Source organism: Agaricus bisporus, assembly GCF_000300575.1.
Source record: "Agaricus bisporus var. bisporus H97 unplaced genomic scaffold AGABI2scaffold_1, whole genome shotgun sequence".
Lineage (NCBI taxonomy): Eukaryota > Fungi > Basidiomycota > Agaricomycetes > Agaricales > Agaricaceae > Agaricus > Agaricus bisporus.
Window position 1 is genome coordinate 734,323 of NW_006267344.1, and position 15,414 is coordinate 749,736.

The 15,414-nt window shown below is 47.4% G+C and overlaps 4 protein-coding genes across 4 annotated transcripts; 2 read left to right on the top strand and 2 right to left on the bottom strand.

Moving 5' to 3' along the window:
* Positions 1-441: 441 nt before the first annotated feature.
* On the top strand, positions 442-5,349 carry AGABI2DRAFT_140135 (hypothetical protein; the record flags this gene model as incomplete). The annotated part of the gene is made up of 10 exons (XM_006453948.1): positions 442-611; positions 680-1,278; positions 1,329-1,484; positions 1,543-1,645; positions 1,707-1,918; positions 1,973-2,131; positions 2,189-3,051; positions 3,102-4,509; positions 4,543-4,594; positions 4,659-5,349. The coding sequence occupies 10 exons, from the start codon at positions 442-444 to the stop codon at positions 5,347-5,349; spliced, it is 4,413 nt and encodes a 1,470-aa protein (XP_006454011.1).
* Positions 5,350-5,609: 260 nt separating this feature from the next.
* On the bottom strand, positions 5,610-10,690 carry AGABI2DRAFT_196672 (hypothetical protein; the record flags this gene model as incomplete). Its single annotated transcript, XM_006453949.1, has 14 exons — positions 5,610-5,730; positions 5,791-5,841; positions 5,897-6,062; positions 6,119-7,181; positions 7,230-7,434; positions 7,483-7,544; positions 7,595-8,429; positions 8,483-8,688; positions 8,737-9,075; positions 9,124-9,531; positions 9,578-9,793; positions 9,844-10,254; positions 10,303-10,404; positions 10,463-10,690. 14 exons carry the CDS (start codon positions 10,688-10,690, stop codon positions 5,610-5,612), a joined length of 4,413 nt encoding a protein of 1,470 aa, XP_006454012.1.
* Positions 10,691-10,878: 188 nt separating this feature from the next.
* On the top strand, positions 10,879-11,743 carry AGABI2DRAFT_140137 (hypothetical protein; the record flags this gene model as incomplete). Its single annotated transcript, XM_006453950.1, has 5 exons — positions 10,879-10,882; positions 10,939-10,946; positions 10,998-11,111; positions 11,161-11,544; positions 11,567-11,743. 5 exons carry the CDS (start codon positions 10,879-10,881, stop codon positions 11,741-11,743), a joined length of 687 nt encoding a protein of 228 aa, XP_006454013.1.
* Positions 11,744-11,962: 219 nt separating this feature from the next.
* Positions 11,963-14,371, bottom strand: AGABI2DRAFT_196678 (hypothetical protein). The gene is made up of 16 exons (XM_006453951.1): positions 14,142-14,371; positions 14,035-14,084; positions 13,955-13,981; positions 13,875-13,902; positions 13,788-13,821; positions 13,560-13,733; positions 13,425-13,525; positions 13,338-13,376; positions 13,012-13,288; positions 12,927-12,956; positions 12,841-12,874; positions 12,699-12,786; positions 12,595-12,649; positions 12,493-12,543; positions 12,066-12,438; positions 11,963-12,002 (listed from the first exon to the last, which is right to left on the bottom strand). Exons 1-16 carry the CDS (start codon positions 14,331-14,333, stop codon positions 11,975-11,977), a joined length of 1,581 nt encoding a protein of 526 aa, XP_006454014.1. The 5' UTR covers positions 14,334-14,371; the 3' UTR covers positions 11,963-11,974.
* Positions 14,372-15,414: the final 1,043 nt, after the last annotated feature.

Genomic DNA, 15,414 nt, shown 5'->3' on the forward strand with positions numbered 1-15,414 from the left:
TACTGGAGGGTGTCAGGGGGCAGGTCGCGGGTCGATGGTGGCTGAAGAGTAAGTCGAGGCTTCGTGCTTTGCTCTAGCACTGGTAATGGTAGTTGGGTGTAGTTATTCCTTGGGTCGGCGTAAGGGTAGTGCGGACTGAAATAATGCTAACCAAGAAGGATTTGAGAGAGACCGAAAAACAAACAAGTGCAAACAGGGTTGAGAGCGTTGGGAAAAAGAATTTGGGAGCAATACCCCGCTGTCTCCTCTCTCCGCTGCGTCCCCCTTCTCTCCCCTGTCGTCTTCCTCAAAAATACTGGCTTTCTTCTGCCGGAATCTTCCATTTCTTATGCTTCTTCCCTCTTGCGTGGCCTAGTAAACGACATTTAATCCAGTAATTCGACCACACATCCCTCTCAACCTCCAGCCATACCGTCCATCTTCGGCTCGAAGTCTCGTAGAATGTCCTTCTTCTCTAGGAGGAAGCACAGCCAACCCCAACCTGCTGTTATTCCCAATGTAACCGTCGCACAACTACCCAGTCAGGCTCTTGCGCAAGTCTCCACTAATCGCTCTCGGGATGCGGCCATAAACCAGGCAGGCAGTCAACGTGATGATTCCGCGAATGAAATGTGTGTATACCTAGTCTCGGAGATCCTCTTCCACTTGTTTTATCCTCATGCTTGTCCTTTCTTGGTAGCACGACTCCTACTCAACGCACCAGAGGCGGTAGCCCGTCAACTGCTGGCCTACAGAGCTCGAACTCGTTGCAAGCCCAAGCGCCTCAAGCTCAACCATATGCTCAACCTCCATCCCGTCTACAACATCCCCCTCAACAACAACTTCAGCAGCAAAGTCAACAACCACCTCAACAGCCACCTCAACAGCCGCCCGTACAGCGCCCTTCGGCTTATCCATGGTCGCACCGTCGCCTCATTCTCTTACCACCTTCAGTCAAACCAGACAGAATTGAAGAAATTTCTGCACCGACGATCCCCTCACCTTCCCCATTTCCTCGTTATGGTCATGCACTTCCAGCCACGACGACTAATAGCGGGGACCTCTATATTTTTGGTGGTCTTGTACGAGAGTCCGCACGTAACGACCTTTACCTCTTTTCGACCAAGGAGAATGCTGCTACACTCCTGCAGACGGGTGGTGAAATCCCGAGTCCTAGAGTTGGGCACGCGAGTTCTTTAATTAGCAACGTCCTTATTGTGTGGGGCGGGGATACTAAAACCGAGGCTTCGAGTCGCGGGAATGACCCTCATGATGATGGTCTATATTTGTTGAACCTTGGTGCGTATTCAATTTTGTTTCTGATGTCAAAGTACCGACCCTGGTTTTAGTTTCTCGTGATTGGACAAGGGTAACGGTACATGGGCCAGCTCCCATTGGCCGCTATGGACATGCTGTCGCTATTGTTGGCACCGTCTTTTTCGTGTTCGGTGGCCAAGTTGATGGCGCCTTCTTGGACGACGTTTGGGCTTTTGATTTGAACACATGTAAGTTTGAGTGCTCATCCTTTGCTTGCCAATTAAACTTATTGATTCTCGGTCCTAGTGCGTACGAGAGCAGCTTGGGAGCGCTATGATCCAACGTCCCCTGAAAGGCCTGCCAGACGCACGGGCCATATCTGTGTCCCGTACCAGGATAAGCTTGTCATGTATGCCTACCTGTCGAGGACAATTAACTATGGCTGACACCTTCGATTTGTCTTTTAATAGCTTTGGCGGAACGGATGGGCAGTATCACTATAATGACATATGGTCGTTTGATCTGAAAGCACGGAGGTGGTCGGAACTGCAGTGTATTGGGCACATTCCGTCCCCACGAGAGGGTCATGCTGCTGCCATCGTTGATGACGTTATATACGTTTTTGGCGGGCGAGGTGTTGATGGTAAAGATTTGGGTGACCTTGCGGCGTTTAAGATTTCTAGTGCGTCTAATTTCGTTTGACCCGCGTATCATACCCTGATTGAGTGTCTGGTAGAGCAACGATGGTTCAGGTTCGAGAATATGGGACCTACCCCGAGTGGTCGATCAGGTCACGCCATGGCGTCCACGGGTACCAAGATTTTCGTACTTGGTGGAGAATCATTTGTACCGTTCAAAACAGATGACTCAGATTTCATCTACGTCCTCGACAGTAGTCAGTATCATACCCACCATGTTGATACACCCGGTTCGCTGACACTCCACGATGCAGAACATATCAAATATCCTCCTCCCGATGCACCTGGGCTTGACCGTAAGTCAGCTGCCCCTACTCAGAGTCATCAGCCTTCGCAAATCAATGGACGCCCCATGTCTCCTGAAGTCGAGGATCTTCGAAATAGGACGATGTCACCCACCAATGGCATGCCCCAGCAGGCTTTGGCGAGCAACAATAAAGGCAAAGCCCCTGTGAGGCCTCGGCGAGAGGACGAGGTCACAGATGAAGGCATTGACACCGGCACCGCGGAATCTTTTTCTCATCGAGAGCATGCCGCTTCTCCAGATCAACATCAGGTTCGGCAACAACAACAGCCCCAGCAACGGGGCAAGAGTCCACAAAGTGGAAGCAATAGCCGCACTGTCTCACCAAATGGCGACTTGCATGAGTCTCGCCAGCAGCCCAACATCGTTGGTGTTATCGGTGGACAAGTGGGTACGAACGACTCTGGGCGCGGTTCGCCAGCTATTGCAGAGCGCATGTCTCCTGCCACCGGCAATACTGGACGCAGTTCACCTGCTATCGTTGATCGATCCAGGTCTCAGTCTGATACTTATGCTGGGTCGCAAAATGGATCTCCGTCACCCAATGGTGGTTTCCCGCGCATTAATGGGTCGGTTGGAAGTGTTGCTGCAGATCTAGTGAAGGATCTGAAGTCAAAAGACGCGGAACTAGACAGCCTGAAGAGACAAATGTCGTGGATGAAAGAAGCGTTATCAAAAGCCACCAAGGCTGGGTATATTCTATCAGATAGACAAGCTACATCCGATTCTATATCTCATGGTGGATTTGACTCGAGTATTGACGATCGCGGAGAATTGCTGCTTAAGTTCAAACAGTTTAGGGCAGAAGTACAGGTAACTTATTTTTGCGCTTTCTTAGGTGAATACTGACTCGACTTTGCAAGGCTACCATGGCAGAGCAGGCTAGACAAGCTTCTGAACGTATTGCAGAAGCTGAAAGTCTCAAGACTAGTGCGACGCAAGAAGCCGCTTTTTATCGATCAAAGCTGGCCGCCTTCGAGGCTAACAGTGATGCCGATGTTTCGCGGATAGAGCGCGATCGTATCGCGTACCTCGAGCAGAACATGACAGACCTCATGGGACAGCGGTGGGTACAAGATCGTAAGATAGGCGAACTGAACGAGGAATTGGTGCTTCAAACCACGCTCTGCCAACAAGCCGTAATTCGTGCCGAGGACGCTCTCAAATGCTCGGAAATGTCAGAAGAAAACCATAAACGTGCCGTAAAATTGCATACCGAACTCCAGGAAAAGCACAAGATTCTAGAAGTGAACCACCGTGAGCACAGTGATCGTTTCGTGGCGCAAAGTTCGATGTTGGAACAAAAAGAAGCAGAGGTGATGACGCTCAGAACACAGCTTGATGAACTTACACGTACAAGAGACCAACATGTACGAGCGCTCGATCAAGCTAAAGTCGCTTTACAAGCGGCTTCGGCACGGGCTGAGGAGGTCGACGCATTGTATCAGCGCGCTCGCGATCAGAATACCGACCACGAGCGGATCATCGCGGAGATGAGAGGTGAACTTGAGACACTGACTGCTGATGCGGAGGCTGCGCGAGCAAGGTTGACGGACGTTGAAACTTCTTGGGCCAAATCTCGTGAAGAGGCTGATGCATTACGGGCATTCACAACGGGTAGTCTGGGTCAACTTTTGGACACTCATCGAGATTTGAGAACGGATGAAGATAGAATTGCGCGAGGATATGATGCGAAGGTGGAAGCCTTGCAGGATGAGGCCCAGAACTTGAGAATGAGGTTGAAAGAGGCGGATGAAAAGGTTGATGAGGTGCTTCACCGGTTAGAGGAAGAGGGAAAAGCGGTTTCGGAGCAACGAACCGAACAGGCATCGCTGAGAGCACAGGTTGTAACCCTCCGCGGCCAATTATCGAATGCCCTCGCAGACGCTGGTGGTCTTCGCAAAGATCTTTCAAATAGAGAAGTCTCGATGAAAGAGAAAGTCAAAGAAGCGACGGACACGAACATGAAACTGGCAATGCTCAGGAGCTATCTCAACGAGAATGGAATTAGTATCAATGAGGATGAGATCCGATCGTCATCTAGGGGATACCAATCGCCTTCACCTATGGTGATTGATTTAGAAAACAAGCTTGCTGAGAAATCAAAACAATATGAGCACACGGAGCGGGAGCTAGCACAGGTGTGGAGAAGAACAAGGGAGGCTGAAGCACAAATCAACGCCTTGACGAATGAATTGGGACGAATGCGAACAAATTCCAGGACTGGTGGTATAGGAAGCGATGACGATGCCCGTGTTCAGGAAGCAGAACGTAAGTTGTTAGAGGCGGAACAAAATCATTTAGTTCGCGTTCGTCAAGTGGAAGATGATTATCGACTTGCTGTGCGGTACGTCAAGTAAGTTTTCGCATTAAATTTTGCAACGCCGTTGACGAATTTTCGCATCTCTTTCATAATCAAGGGGCACCGAAAAATTGATGAGGAAGATGGGCGAGGAACTCAAGAACCAGAAAGCTATCAACAATCAACTCTCGCAGGAGCTTGAAATTGCCAGGAGTGGTCGGGCAATGCGTAGCGTTAACGGTCGTACAACACCATCCGAGGATGAATCGTCGCGGCAACTTATCGAAGCTCAGCGCCAGGTGCAGCGCTTACTCCTCGATAACAAGGAGCTCCGCTCCCGCACACAGGCCTTAGAGAAAGACATGGAGCTTTTGCGAGATTCGCTAGTTGCCACGCAGCGCGAATCTGATGATCGCCTCAGTCAGGTCGAAGACCTTCAGTATGACATTGAAAGGCTCAAGGAGTCACTTGTTATTGCTCGTGGCGGACACAGTGAAAGTCTGTTGGAGAGCCTCAACAAAGACAATGCCAACCTACGGAGACAAAACGAAGAGCTCTCGCGCAAGATTGAAATCTTACTTGACGTCGATCGTCCAGGCTTTGGTGATCGACCCATATCTGATATTTCTGGACAACGAGCTAGTTTATCATCAGGTTCAGACAATGCGCTGGTATTTGAACATCTCTCTAGTGAATTTGATGACTGGCAGCGGCATCTGGCCGCAAGTTCGATGAGTCATCGACGACAGATGAGCGACATGGAGAGCGATCCGACTATTGCCGACAGAGCGCGATCCCCGCGATCATAATCATCATCTTCGTCCTTTCCACATTCATTCTTGCCCATCTATGTATCTCCCCTTTTGCATATACCCTTTGATCACCCCCCCATTCACCCTAGTTTTTGGTAGTCATTCGCTTGGATTTTGTATCCGATACTCTTTCGATGCCTTCTCTCTTATGCTGTGTGGTGTCATGAACGTCATATTTCCATCTTACAGATATACTCTCTCTTTATAAAAGAGCAGCTCGTAACGCTGTTGTTATTAACTGATACTTGATATAATTATTATGATGATGCATTCGTTGCTGCTTTCTGAGTCCATTCAACAGCTTTTTCCTTGACCGTATCGGCACCTTCTTCATCCCCAATTCGCCGTTCGAGCTCGAGCCACTTCTTGAAGAATGACCTAGTTCACAATTATGTTTTATTTTCCCCCCTTTATGTAAGGCGTCCTTGAATGACTTACTTGGCTTTGTAACTGGTCATTTTAAGTGCAAGTACGCGATCAAAAATATTCCTAAAAGTTGGTCAAGACACGAAGAACATGACGTTATCATAGTGAGTATACATACCTTATGCCCTGTATGTTTTTCTGACCAGCCTCCATATCAATGTATATAGACCAAATGTCCCATCTTTTGAAGTGTGAATCGATGATGCCCTCAAAAATTGTCTTGCCACGTTCCGGCTCGCCATGCTTGTATTCTAACAGTGCAAACTTAGATGCCGTCTTAATGTCTAACCACCGACATAAATGTTTTTTTTTTGCGCAGTGACGTAAGAAATGGACCTACGTTTGTACTTCGCCAAGCTTTGAAAACTTCGTGGGAGTAACTTCCTCGCCTCCGAGAGATTGTTGGACTTGAGAAGGAACTCGGCAAATGATGTCCAGACTTTTGAGCTCAGGCCGAATTTCTTGGACGTCTTTTGATATTGTTCGAGGGCTTTGTCGTGCTTACCTGACTGCTCAAGGATGGAGGCAAGGCGGAGGTGGATTGTCTTTGAGTCATTGGCGCGAGCAGCCTCTTTGAAGGTTGCGTCTAAAGATTCATCGGTACCGTAGATGTTCTCAAGGTTGAGCAGCGCAATCCAAACGTTCAGCCGTTCTTGTTCCTCGCGAAAGTTGATTGTCTTTATTGCTCTCCTTCCAATTTCGCGAGCCTTCTCGATTTCGGAGAGCTGCAGTTGAAATGACATGTACTGGATCCAGACATAGGAAGAATTTGGAGAGCCCAGAAGCACACGTTCAAAATCTGCATTGGATTCCGGCTTTTTCGTCTGAAGCTCGGCTGTCAGATCTTGTTCAATCACCCTGCGTTTCTTCTTCTTCTTGTGAGACCGCCCTTCTCCAATGTCCTCACTTTCGCTACCTGACGAGTCTTCCTCCGTGCCGCTTGCATCCGCAGGCTCATCAAGACCATGCCATTTGAAGCCACCTGTCAAGGACAAGATAGGCACAGGCACAGTTGAAGTTGAAGTAGATTTCTCATTTTCTCCGGAGCGTTGCAGTGACTGGACTGCCGCACCCTCATCAATCTCCATGGCGTCTTCGTCCTCAACGCTGGACTGGTCTTCAACCGATTGTATGTCCGCACCCTCCTCCTCTCCCTCGTCATTATCGTCATCCATCATGAACCCATCGACGACACCAAAAGGACTTGATGTCCTCTTGTCACCGGCAATACCAGAATCTTCATCCTCAGCACTTCCATCCAAGTCTTCTTCAACGAACAGGGAAGGCTTCAAACTAAACGATATGCGTTTTTTATCGATTTCGATGACGACAGCTTTCACGCGATCACCTTGACGGAAATTTTGAAGTGCTACACTAACATCGGCATCCTTATTGTCCGAAAGCTACGACGGTTTGTCAGATGAGAATCATTCTGAAAGTGTGCAACATACTTCGGACTTGTGGCATAAACCACTCATTTTAGTGCCTTCAATTTGGATGAAAAGGCCATAGTTTTCTATCCTTTTGATTATACCATCGACTTTCTCTCCCTCGTGAAGATCCGAGGGTGAACGTTTAGTCTGACCCTCGCGCTGCCGAGCGGACAAATCACCCGATCGGAAGGTCAATTCAACTTTTTGGTTTTCAATATCAACGCTGCAAAATGGTTGAATTCGTGTAGACTGGTGAAATGAAACAACTGACCTCAAGATGCGACCCTTAACCAATTGATTTACTTGGAATTTGGGTTTCCAATCTTTGATGAACTAACGCGATATCAGCAAACAGAAATCCTTGTTACTATAAAGTGACCTACGTCATCGAAAAGCTCACGAATCTGGACCCGTGCATCAATATACCGGCCCACGGTCACAAACAACCCATGGTCAGCGATGCTTTTGACGAACCCTCTTACACTGGCGCCCAGAATCAAATCCGAAATGTCATTTATCTCCTTATCAACTACCTGCGTCGTCTGATCAGGGCGAAGCCTCGACTGCCTTGTTGAAAGCGTGACCCGCCTCTTTTCCTCGTCTACTTTCACGATGGCGGCTTTTACCAACGAATCGACAGCAGGATACGAGAGGCCATTATCGAAATTATCGGAAACGTCTGTTGGGTGGATAATGCCGCCAATGTGAGAGGTGACTTTCACTAGAGCCCCGAGTCGAGTGTGACGTATAACACGTCCACTGACAATTTGTCCGATGTGGACATTGTCAATGGATAATGCAATCTTGCTCGGCAGGGTAAGCTTGCTTTTCGGCGCATTGGCTACTATTACGAAGCCTTTTTCCAAGTTTCGAGTGACAACGACAAGTTCAGAGAGCCTTTCGCCGACTTTAAGTTCGCTTTTCAGTTGAGGGAGCCCGATGGCCCTATGGTTCGCCAAATTCTTTAGAGAGTGTAATGCCTTGACGTTACTGGGTTGTAGGAAAAGGATGGCATTATCCTTATGAATTTCCGCGACAACACCTTCAACAATGTTGCCAACTTCGACCTTGCTGATGTCCGGTGTTGCGGAACCAGTAGCTGTAGCACGTCGAATGCTTGCAACAATACGTCTTTGATTTTGCTGGACGCTTATGATGCGTACCTTCACAACTTTACCTACGGAGAAAGCCTCGCTCAAGCTGTTTACAGGAGTTTCGCTTCGAGTCGTCAATAAGCCAGCAAAGACATTAAATAGGGCAATTTTTTTTACCTGACTTCTTTGAGAGGAATAACAGCCTTCAAATTGTTATAGAACTCAACGAGGAGATGCTTGTCATGCACTTTGAAGACGACAGCATGTGCCAAGTCCTCTGGTTGAACGTCTTCTATATTCGATAGAATAGGTAACTGCGAATTAAGGAGCGTCTTTTTGGCTGTGAGGGATATGCGGTTTTTTTCAGCATCAACGACAAGAACCTTTAACCATGATCAGAACTGGGCTACATGCCGATAGAACTCGCTCACTCGACATTTGATGCTGGTCCCAACTTTGAATCGCTTGGCAGGGTGTTTAAGGATAATATCAGCATAATGATTTGGCCAGACGACACCATCAATATTCTCAGACAATGTGACAAACATTGCAGAATCTGTCAACTTCTTGATAGTGCCAGTCACCGTCTGCCCTACTCCCACGTCCGTGACCTGGATGTACTTTTGCTCAAGAACGGAGCGTTTCAGAGATAGCTGTAGAAGACCGTCAAAAGTAAAATGACCAGTAACACGAGCACGATGAATTGTTCCTGGTTTCCAAGGACCTATGGACGTAAGGGAGGGAACATGGTCGTCAGACAGGTGGGATATCTGGGGACTATTTCAGCATTGTATTGAGGTAAGGGGTTGTATACGCACATGGACAAACCCTTCCAGCTGCCCATCCACTTCGACAATCAGACCTCTTTCCTTCTCTACACGCGATACTTTGACAGCGTCAAGGACAGTGCCAACAGGATAAGCCTCTTCAAGCAAGCTTGAATCCTCGCCCATGGAAACCATGTAAGGTCGGAGACGTATGACGTGCTCCGATAACGCGAGAGAAAACTTCGGCGGTGACGCCGAATAATTATAAAGGATCCGTGCCTTGACCTTAGTGCCAACTTTAAACGGTTTCGGAGGATTTTTTGGTAAATGGAATTGATCGACAGTGCCATCAAAGAACCCAAGGACCTGTAGGTTGATACCCTCGGGGTTTATTGAAGTAATAAGACATTGAACAAGGGTGCCTGGCAACACAGAGTTGACAGAGGAAATTTCATAAAGCTGGAAAATATCAGTATGATTCGAGGAGAACGACAACGAGACTCACGAGAGACTTGGCCTGCTTTTCACAATCCATGGTAACATTGCACACGCGGTTATTAGCAGAGATTTTGGAGACGCTGACGTTGATAACATGGCCAACATGAAGTTTGGGACTGTCTCTGCCAACATCTTCAAATGAAAGGAAGCCGGACACATCCTGTACGCCTAAGTCAAGGTTGTAGCCGTGGTCTTCGAGGCTCTTGACTGCAGCAGATATGGTCTAGGAAAAAGCTGGTTGAGCAGCAAGATTAGAGGTAAATGCGCACTCACAAAACCGCTCTTCAGATCAGTCTTCTGTACGCCTGCGTTGACTTTCTCGGGCACGAGACTGAGCTCCATGCGCCTACTGGCCTTTGCAAGGTCGTCTCGCAGCTTTCCGACGCCCATTATATCGCTGACACCCGCTGCATGTACGTTTGTCACGATGGCCCGTACATATTGACCGACATGAAACATTCCATAGAGATCGGGCGTTTGGGTATCTTCATCTTCATCTTCCATAGCAATGTCTTCATCTGAACCTTCATCTCGGTTGTCAAAACGTTCCAGGACAGTGGTAAATTGTGAAGATATCTGGGTGATGGGTACATGTCCATAAAGTTGATTTGGCAGAGAAATAATTAAGCCAAGCGGTATGATTGATACCACTTGCCCAAGAATTTTCATCCCAACAAAAGCTCGCTAGTAATAATGTAAGCGTATTTGAGTGGAAAGTTGATGGAAGCCGACCTTGTAGTTCAAGTGCTCTATCCGTACTGAATCTCCTTTTTCTGAAACACTAATATTCTGCTTCTTAGTCTTCCTGGCATTCTTCTTGCTGCCTTTCTCTTCCTGTGACTCCTAGAAAAAACTTCTAACCCAAGCGATTGAATGGGTACTAAGGTCATACTTTGAAAAGGGCTTCGTCGGCTTCCTTCACTGCCTCCGCACGTATTGTCTTCACTTCTAAAGGCGTGAATGACGTGCCACCTCCTCGAGGAAAGGCAGCTTCTTCCAGCGTCAGAGCGGTAGATTTTTCGACTTCCTTTTCTTTCGGTTTTGATTTTTCATCGGTTTTGAGCTTCTTGGATTTTCTACTTGAAGTTGTCTCATTTAGAGGTCTTTTCTGTGCAGCCATCGAGGCCAAATCGTTTTTCAGTGCCGGCGGTGGGGAGGGAAGGATTCAGAGGAAGAAGGATGATTTTTTACTGGGTGATCATCGGGCAATTGGATCTTGTTCTGAGCGGCTTATGTAAGCTTGATGTCAAGTCCGTGCAATGCCCATCCTGCCTTTTTGACTTGAACACTGTCCTTCATTAACTCACAATGGGTACGTTGTTTTGGAAATGTTTCCAGACTGGTTTCTCACATGAACCTACATTGTAGATTACCAGGTTCGTGTCTCACTCAAATTGGAGTCGAGCATCTGGTCTGACTATACCTAGAACCGTGTTGGCTCAAAATTTGGAGGCGGAGGTGTTGCAGGTGCTTCAGAGTCTAATGTTGATAGGCGTGAGCGCTTGAGGAAGCTGGCATTAGAGACTATTGACTTGGCCAAGGTATGTGCGCCCACGTTCTATAATACATTATTTTTCACATTTTCACTAGGACCCGTATATCCTGCGCAACCATCTTGGCTCATTAGAATGTCGCCTATGCTTAACACTACACACCAACGAAGGTTCTTATCTTGCTCACACGCAAGGCAAAAAACATCAAACGAATCTTGCCAGACGCGCGGCTCGTGATGCTAAGGAGACACAACTTATGATTGCTCCTGCTCAAAGCAACGTACAGCGCAAAGTCTTCTTGAAAATTGGCCGACCAGGATACCGCGTCACAAAAGTTAGGGACAGGGACACCGGAAAGGAGGGCATGATGGTGCAAGTGCATCTCCCACAAATCAAATCGGGAGTAACGCCACGGAGACGGTTCATGAGTGCTTGGGAACAAAAGCGCGAACCTCCCAACAAGGCTTACCAATACCTCATCGTACGTGTATACATTTCGTCAGACTTCCGTCACTCATGACTTGAAGGTTGCTGCTGAGCCATACGAGACCATCGCTTTCCGCATTCCCGCTCGTGAAATTGAAGACGAAACAGATGACGCAGGGTACTGGAACTGGTCGCACTGGGACCCTGATACTAAACAGTATAGCTTCCAGTTCATGTTCCGATCACAATACTGAGCGCCGAGTGCCTTTACTATTTGTACTGTATGTTGTTTTGACCCAGAATTACCTTCTCATTTGTGATGGCATGTATTTGGACACAGGATGTACCTTTCCCTCTCCAACTTGATATTCGTGGCATCTTTTCACCTTAATATGAAGTGTCGAGTACGTAATGCATATTATATTCAAAGTGCGGATTCGTATTTCTAACCCCGCATTGTTAATCATTAAAATCGTCAAAGCGTTTCATGCTGTATAAAGGAAGTATGGATTCCTATTGAAAGAAAGCATATTTGTTACCATGGGATGAGTATGCACGAACTGGAAGATAACCCACTCTTTATCGGTCAAGTCAGCAAAAGCGTGTTTGTTCCTCTCTCGCTGGACATCCTCATCCGTCCATCCTTTCTTCCTCTTCATATCCTCTACAGCAGCTATCTTCTTCTTGTTCAGTCGCACATTGATCCATCTGAGGAGAAGAGATACTCCCAGCTGAACGGAGAGGAGAATCATGATGGCGATTTTTCCCGGAATATAGCCTGGCGCATCCTTAGGTTGGAATATCTCGGTCCCTACGATATTCCCTACGCTAAAGGCAACAAGAGTCAAGGCGCTAATGGTACTCCTCTTCGTGTGACCACTAGTGTTACTAGCCAGGTAAGCGTAAACCGTGGACAGAGCAGTCCCAAACGAGTTACTGAGGTAAATTGCTAATTAAACGCATGGATCAGAGACAAAATATAGCTGTTCAAGAATTGGCTTACCAAATAAGAGAACTCCCTTCTGTCCGGTGTTGTTGAACCCAATAAGCAACGCTACGGACTTTTGTTTAGCGTAACCCGATACGACAGTCGAGTTTGTCCTACCTGCACCCAAGATCGTCGGTAAGAGAGCGAAAATAACCGGGATCGCTCGTTCATTCTATTCTGCTTTCAGTAGGTCGAATGCAAACTGCGAGGTTAACACCTACCTTCCTGTCCGCATACCAACCGCAGAAAAGCGTGGTTAGCGCTGCGACTGCCCCTCCTGGTGTTGACAGAATGAGGGTTTGCTTTGATCTGTAACCCAACTGGGTGAGGGATATGCCCTAGGACGTTCCGAGCAGCACGTACGTGTATCCGAAACTCTTGATAATAAGGTTGCTGACTGCAAAGAGATGTGGGCTCCTTGTCCTCTCTTCAAATTTGACTTCACTTACAGTTACTAATCCCCCCATTCGGTATGCTAGCTGAAAGTCGTTTAAGTCTACCGCATCTATTTGAAGGATGGACCAGCAAGCTTACTGAGCAATGAGGTAAGGATGATCAGCCAAGTTCGAATATCCAACAGGGCCTCCTTCATTTGATATGTCTTGAGCTCCTTATTTTCGGTGCCGCCCTGACCATCACGAACTCTCTCCAAAGCAGCAATGCGTTCTTCTTTTGTGAGGCCCGTCGCATGGACAGGAGAATCAGGCAACCAAATCATCACACAAATACCGACCACGATGGCCAAGGCACCAAGCAGAATGTAAATGATTTTCCAGGGAGCAAGCCTTCTTCCATCGTAATGTGAAACGCCCTAAGAAGCCCTCAGTCCGACGGTCGTGCGATCCGAAGCATCAACTCACAAAGGCAACAAAGCCTCCAAAGATATGAGTCAGTCCATTCTATGCGCAACGTCAGGAAAGCCCATTCAATAGCTATCTGGCACTTACCATGAAATAAAACCACGAAATCCGCCTGGCTTGCTCGTTCTTCTTGTAGAACATGGATATAATCAAGATGAGAATGGGAGCAACGCAGGATTCACACATCCCTTCAGGAAATCATCAGCGATGTGGGCAACACACATAGATATTGCTTCTTGCCTAACAAAAATCGAAGAGCAAAAAAAGCGCCAAATGATCCACCGACAGAGTGAAGCATCAAGAGGATACCCCAAATGATAACATTCGCACCAAGGTACTTAGCAACCCGCGTTTTCTGAGCGAAGTACGTTGTCGGAAACTCAAAGGCAAGGAATCCTTGACGTAGGTCAATTACAAAGTTGATAAGTCCGCGGAAAAGGTGGGACTCACCAAGATAGAAAGCCATAGAGACTAAGTTATAATGCTGGACAATGTAGACGTGAGGCTATGGACAACTCATGACTCGATAGAACAAACCTGTCCAGTTATTGGAAAACCCATCACACTTTAAAGTCGTGTCAATGCTACAACCAAATGAAGCGCTACAATGCACGCACCTAGCATAATTTAATGAAGTTTTGTCCCTGTGAGTTTGACATTGGTTAGATGCAAGTGATTGATCATAAAATGAACATACAGATATTGAGTGAAATAAACAGCGGCACAGAGAGGGGGTATCATTTTGTCCTAAAGATCAGCATCCTGGATAAACTCGAACCGCGGATTAAATAATGTAGGGCGTACAAGCTTTCTCCTCAACTTGAGATTGTATTCCTCACTGAACTTGACTGCGTTCTCCGCATCGATAAGCTTCAGGGCTTCATCACCATGACGGAGATCCACGGAGCTTATGCTGGTAGCCTCAACAACCTTCTCGTCAACGGATTTCTGGTCCATAGACCTCTTCTCTTCTAAGGGTTCCGACGCCTGGTGCATAATTGGAGCCTCGCTCGTCAGACAGAGGTGAGATGACGGGAAATTTCTCCATGCGAAGAGAATTGAGGAACCTTTATATACATTGCGCGGCAGCCCTTATCAGCTGGTGCATGAAATCGTTCTCCGCGATAAGCATGTGCGCAGGAGTCCCTGCTGTCTATACCCTGTTTTCATCCCGTCGGCGTCATACGTCCTGAAAAGGTGTAGTATTTGGCGAGTATGCCAAGAGTATCCACCGCGAATAAACCACACTGTGAGAATAAATCTAAAAATATCAAGACCATTTTCACACCAGATATTGTAACCAACAAGATAAGGACAGAGAGATAAGTAGTCAGATAGTGATATGAGCAACCAATCTGTTCCGAGGTGCACCCGGTACAAGAGAGACGCATACTACTGTAGGCAGTACGAGGGAGAAGTTGGCCGAGAGTAAGTCCAATACGGGCCTCCGACGCCAGTAATTTATTTTTGATCCGTGATCTGCGTCAATAGAGAGCTGGATGGCGACAGATGGGGAAGTTAATTCAGACACTTGACCAAACAGATGATGGCCCGTGGCATTTAGAACCAGATGCCCAGTGGTGTCCTATGGTGTCTAGTCTGGCCGATTTCCAAATATCATAACATGAGGTGCGGAGTTATTACGGCCTGTTTGGAAGGTCACTGGGAAGCGGCTCAGGCAAATAACCACGACGAGACTCGGACTTTCCTTGATTTTGGTACCACCCCAGTGAAAGTCACCACCACTTAGATCGAGACGAGCACTACTAAGCAGGTACGGAAATGTATTTGAAAAGAAGGAAAAATAGTTCTACAGAGACTGATACGTCGCCCTACAATATATATATGGTTTGGTTAGTATCTCTTCTTCTTCGTTGTCCGCACGGTACTCCCCCTACTTCAATTTCCCTTCTCGCTTTTCATCTTCGTCTCCTCTTCTACCTGCTGCCACTCTCTTCGCATCTACACGTCAAGTTCCCAACTTCTCTATCTATTTCTCGGTTCGGGTCCGAAATCCGACGACGATTGCACCCGGGAGGTCTCGGAACGTCGATCGGCGTGTGTACATTCCAATCTG